The sequence below is a fragment of the Tachysurus vachellii genome, chromosome 20, assembly GCF_030014155.1.
Source record: "Tachysurus vachellii isolate PV-2020 chromosome 20, HZAU_Pvac_v1, whole genome shotgun sequence".
In the NCBI taxonomy this organism is placed as follows: Eukaryota; Metazoa; Chordata; class Actinopteri; order Siluriformes; family Bagridae; genus Tachysurus; species Tachysurus vachellii.
Window position 1 is genome coordinate 1,487,203 of NC_083479.1, and position 5,847 is coordinate 1,493,049.

At 41.7% G+C, this 5,847-nt stretch overlaps 1 protein-coding gene across 1 annotated transcript; it reads left to right on the forward strand.

The window, feature by feature from the left end:
- Window positions 1–470: 470 nt before the first annotated feature.
- Window positions 471–1,890, forward strand: avd (avidin). The gene is made up of 4 exons (XM_060895327.1): window positions 471–603; window positions 702–912; window positions 1,553–1,673; window positions 1,754–1,890. The coding sequence occupies exons 1-4, from the start codon at window positions 511–513 to the stop codon at window positions 1,800–1,802; spliced, it is 474 nt and encodes a 157-aa protein (XP_060751310.1). The 5' UTR covers window positions 471–510; the 3' UTR covers window positions 1,803–1,890.
- Window positions 1,891–5,847: the final 3,957 nt, after the last annotated feature.

The following is a 5,847-nucleotide window of genomic DNA, read 5'->3' on the forward strand; positions in this document are numbered from 1 at the left end:
AGGTGGGAATCGAACCCACAACCCTGGAGGTGTGAGGCGAACGTGCTAACCACTAAGCCACCGTGCCCACCTGCTTAAAACTCATGCCTGTGGGTGGACTGGCAGCTTTAAATTGCCCAGATGTGTGTATGTAGGTGAAGGACTGTGTCTCAAGCTAGTGTTAAAGTTGAACATTTAATGACTGCATTCATTAGAAAAAGATTAATATCAATTAATTATAATCCAATTCCAATTATTTGGGGATTTTCTCATTTTGAGTGTCAGAGATTACAATAGTCACGGATTACTAGTGGATTAACTGAACATTTGCTCATAGAAGAAATGAATAAAATTGACCCTCGTGTATGTTTTGTAAGGGACTGAATGCTTCTAATTCTGACCTCAGTGTAGGATTAAAGCTCTGTACTGAAGGTGGGCGGAGCTTCGAGTTAATTAATCAGCAGGAAATTAGTGTAGAGCGGTTAAGAGCACCCGCTCCAGGCGCACGTTGCGCACGCGCTTTGAATCACTATGAAGTCGTTAGCTGCGGGTTTGTACGTTTTGGGGTTAGGAATGTTCCAGATCTTTATCGGGCAAGCCTTAATTACAGACTCTGATAGAAAAGTAAGGCGAAAGTGAAAATATAAATGTCAAACAAAATGTGTATAGAGTGATTAACCCAAGGCACGCGCGTGCACGGTTTGTTTCTTGCCGTTGTGCAGGTTTTGTGTTGTAACGTGACCGGAGAATGGCGAAGTGAACTCGGCTCCCGGCTGCACCTCAGCGCCGTTGGAACGGAAGTCAGAGGCGTGTACAGGACGGCAGTGGAGAGCTCGTTCGGGGCGGCGGGTCCGAACCGAGAGGCTAAAGTGGTCGGGGTGATTAGTGACGGCCCACAGACCACCATCGCGTTTTCTGTGCTGTGGGCCAAAGGTAAATCAGGTGGAAACTAGTGATTCACCTGCACCAACACACCTGAACCAACTAATCAGAGAATTAACCGAGCTGAAGTGGGTGTGTCCGAGCAGGGCACGGGGTTCTAGTGCCAGGCTCAGGGAGGTGTGGTGTAGAACAGAAACCGATCCAGAAATGTTCTTCTAAAATATTCCTTATACGATCCCATCAGTATCATCATATCTAAGCTTTAACATTTTCACTTGGGTTCTCCTAACGATCCAGAGCACAACTTCCTGGTCCTGAAGAAGTATTTGCACGTGCTTGTGTTTTTCCTCGAAATATGGTTTTATTTATTTATTTATTTATTTATTTATTTATTTATTTTTTTTAGGGATGACTAGCTCCTAATGTGACTCCACACACTCGTCCATGTCGTGCCTGATTTTTCTTACACTTGAACATCCACGGATACCTAATTGCTTCCCAGATAACCAGATGTTTGCACAGCAGATGGTTCTACATTGCTCATTACATCAGGAGGAGAGCCAGTGAGATGATCGTGGTAAACATAGCCTGGCTATCAGGGAGGAATTTTATAGGATGGTAGATGAATCTGCAGGATACCGGGTTTTTATGTGCTCTGTCTGAGGTTTTTTATTTTGAATGTTCCCTGCAGGATCATGTGCCACCTGGGTGGGTCAGTGCTTCCCTGTACCAGGAGGTGGCCAGGTCCTGAACACACTGTGGATGCTGCGCTCTGCTGTCATGAGCTCCGCGGACAACTGGGACAGCACCAGGTGTGGTTGTTGTGTTCACTTTTACAGTCGGTGAAAGAGCTGAAGAGAGACGATGTTTGTTCATTTGTGGTTTCTTTCAGGATGGGAGAGGACCGGTTCATTTTTGTACGAGGTGCAGAAAGTCTGTGACGGCTCTCAGTTGATCAGCGACTGTTAGGTTCATCAATTGATTGTCATTTCTGGATCTGCAGTTCAATAAACAATCCCAAAAATGCAATGCTTCTTTTGTACTTTTCTTAACCCCAATTTTCAGTAAAACTGCTGCACTACTGAGGTTTTTTTTTTTTTTTTTTTCCCCCCCTCAGTGCTTTATGAGCTGGAAAGAAATCTTTCTTATTTCTGGCTTTTGTACATCATCTGCTTTTTATTTACACAGTTGCTTTTTTTTCTCTTTGCTTTGTTATGGAGACTATTTTAATATTAAAATGAGTAAATGTGGACTTCAGACCATCCATACAGAAACTCCGTTTTATGCACAGAGGTGTTTTATTCCCCATATAACATTTATAGCAATAATAACTCATACTTCACCACACTGTGTCATCACTCATTAATTTTCTATTTGAGTTTTTTTTTTTTATTCCTCAATCATTAAATTTTACTAATTAATTCAGGTTTATCTTGACTTTATCATGGTAAAATCCTGATTAACATTTCTTTATGAAGAATAAGGCGCTCTGGGAATGTTAATGTAATATTTCTATCTGTTCCAGTTCTGATTTCTGGTCAAAAAGTAAAATGGTGGCCTCTTGTGGTGGTGATGAGAATTACAACTAATCAGACAGCCAGGAAAACAAATTGAAAAAATAATCGGTGGCGTTAAAGTCTCTTGATCCTCTATTAATCCTAAGGATAAGTTTAAAAAAAATATATATTTTATATTTCGATATATTTTATATGTATAATAGATATTTACACAACCTCTCTTTTTAAAGAAAAAGTGTAGAAGCAATCTGATTATTTCTTTATAATTATTCAGTCCATAAGTTACATCTAAAATGTACATTTTGTGTGTGTGTGTATGTGTATATATATATATATATAGTGTGTGTTAGGTTTAATTATAAGCTTTTATTTATTGAACTCTGGTGAGAATACAATCCTTGTTCATGCCCCTAATTTAAATAAATAAATAATTAATACCTTCAGTAACGTTTTGGCTATACTGAAAGATATCAAGCTGTCATTTAAAGCAGGCTTAGATGCTTCAGTGGAAAATGTCTCTGACCTCCCTTTACAGAAAGAAGTCAAGCCTGACAATGAGAAAACAGTTCAACCCTGTTATTATTATCCGCATGATAATGAGGCGTGTTGGTTTATTGCCCTCATCAGTGTCAGCTCTCTGTTAGCTCACTGAGCCGCTCGGAAGAAATCAGCACCGTTCGCTGTTCACCCGCAAGGACCTTTAACAGAAATAACCGGCTGAACGTCAACACTCCTGATGGCTGGACGTGTAGATTATACGGCTCGACCGTGTAATGGGTTTATTCTAGAAGAAAAAAAAAAAACCTTTTGTCTCGTCTGGCAAAAATAACAGAAATAACTTCTATTTCCATGCATTTACATCGTAAACTTAAGTACACGTGACATCATGATCACGTACTGTACAAAAGGAAGTGCCGAAAATCAGATAATATACAATAATGCAGTCACGTGTCCGATTTGAGAGGTGCATTATAAATGTACTGTATGCAAATGAAAAAAAAAGAACATTAATAATAAAAAATAAAAATAAATAACGTAACTTTTCTGTAAGCCGTGAATAAAATGTTCTGACATAAAATCTACACAATTGGCAACACGTACAAGTGTAAAATAACAAATGGAATTAAAAAGACATGCAGGTTACATGAGAATCATCATCATCATCATCATCCTGAGAATGTGGAGAGAATGAAGCACGGTGGTGGAAGCATCTTGTGAAGCTCGGTCTCTTGGTTGCATCTCACATCTGGCTCTTTATTAATCCCCTCTTTTTCTCATCTACTCTCAGTCTTCCTGTATTCTTTCCACCTACAACTCACTCTCTCTCTCTCTCTCTCACTCATTTTCTACCGCTTTATCCGAACTACCTCGGGTCACGGGGAGCCTGTGCCTATCTCAGGCATCATCGGGCATCAAGGCAGGATACACCCTGGATGGAGTGCCAACCCATCGCAGGGCACACACACACACTCTTGTTCACAATCACACACTACGGACAATTTTCCAGAGATGCCAATCAACCTACCATGCATGTCTTTGGACCGGGGGAGGAAACCGGAGTACCCGGAGGAAACCCCCGAGGCACGGGGAGAACATGCAAACTCCACACACACAAGGTGGAGGCGGGAATCGAACCCCAACCCTGGAGGTGTGAGGCGAACGTGCTAACCACTAAGCCACCGTGCCCCCCTCCACCCACAACTTAACAGATTTATTTTTGCTCCTAAGATTTGGGAGTTTTATTAAGAATCAAACCCAGATTGTTGCTTCTTGACCCTGGACTAGTTTTGACCAAGTCTTGATCTTCATGAGATCTTCAGGTGTATTTATATTGCGATCACGTGACACTTTAATTACACACAGCTCCACTCCGTTCAACTGATTATATGTGAATTCTGATGGCGACTCGCTGCACCAGGAGGGGGGTGAATAATAATGCAATCAGAACGTGACAGTTTTCCAGACGACTTCAGTATTACGGGTTTAGTTTGTGTAGATTTGTGAGATCCTGTCTGCGTATCAGCTCCAGAGGGGGTACATACTTATGCACATACACTGAAGCAATTACAGATGTTTTTACAGCTGTTTCTTGGTTCTTTCACCAAAAAAATCTTCATCCAGCTACAGTACAATCCTATTATGAGTTTCTTTTATTATTCACACAACTTTGTTTTATTCTGTATTTTTGTATTTTTTTATTTATAATAATTTTTTATTTTTTTGGTAGAAATCTGTGTGAAATGAAAGAAAACGCAAGCGTGAGATTCTTCTTTTAATCTGCACTCAGAGCGTCACGATGACCTGAAATTCTGCAGGAAATTTGCGGCCTTTTCGAAAAATCTTCTGATATCAAAGAGTTTTGGTTGATTTGTGGTGAATTTTATGTGTAAAATCATGAAATCCTGCAGGGACGAAGGAATGTAATGTTATGTTGTGAGGTACATGCGCTCTCTTTCTGTCTCTCTCTCTCTGTTTGTCTGTCTATCGTCTGCGTGTGTGTATCTCTGTGTGTATACAGTATGTCTCTCTCTGTGTGTCTCTGTGTGTCCCTGTGTGTGTCTCTCTGTGTGTGTCTCTGTGTGTCTCTCTGTGTGTGTCTGTGTGTCTGTGTGTCTGTGTGTGTGTGTGTCTCTGTGTGTGTGTTTCTGTGTGTGCGTGTGCCTCTGTGTGTGTATGTTTCTGTGTGTGTGTCTCTGTGTGTGTCTCTGTCTTTATCACTCTGTGTGTCTCTCTCTCCCTCTCTTTCTCTCCCTCTCTTTCTCTCCCTCTCTTTCTCTCCCTCTCTTTCTCTCCCTCTCTTCCTACCATGTATGGAGTTTTGATCATTTCTTATGCGAACCTGACGGTCAAGGTTTCAAATTAAACATATGAGTAATTTATTGATTGTTTCTGTTTTATTGTATTTATTTATTCTATATTTTTGTACTAACTCATTAAGATGCAGCTCTCTGAGTGTTGTACAAATATTAAGATGTTTATTCTCTTGTTTATATTGGAATAAAAGAGGTGTTTAAAAGTCAAAAGTCTCTCTCTCGGGGGGCACGGTGGCTTAGTGGTTAGCACGTTCGCCTCACACCTCCAGGGTCGGGGTTCGATTCCCGCCTCCACCTTGTGTGTGTGGAGTTTGCATGTTCTCCCCGTGCCTCGGGGGTTTCCTCCGGGTACTCCGGTTTCCTCCCCCGGTCCAAAGACATGCATGGTAGGTTGATTGGCATCTCTGGAAAATTGTCCCTAGTGTGTGATTGCGTGAGTGAATGAGAGTGTGTGTGTGCCCTGCGATGGGTTGGCACTCCGTCCAGGGTGTATCCTGCCTTGATGCCCAATGACGCCTGAGATAGGCACAGGCTCCCCGTGACCCGAGGTAGTTCGGATAAGCGGTAGAAGATGAATGAATGAATGAAGTCTCTCTCTCTCTCCCTCTCTCTCTCTCCCTCTCCCTCTCTCTCTCTCCCTCTCCCTCTCTCTCTCT

Coding starts and splice junctions, on each gene's coding strand:
- avd (XM_060895327.1), top strand. CDS start 511: ATGAAGTCGTTAGCTGCGGGTTTGTACGTTTTGGGGTTAGGAATGTTC. Junction 913..1,552: donor TTCTGTGCTGTGGGCCAAAG/GTAAATCAGGTG, acceptor TGTTCCCTGCAG/GATCATGTGCCACCTGGGTG. Junction 1,674..1,753: donor GACAACTGGGACAGCACCAG/GTGTGGTTGTTG, acceptor GGTTTCTTTCAG/GATGGGAGAGGACCGGTTCA.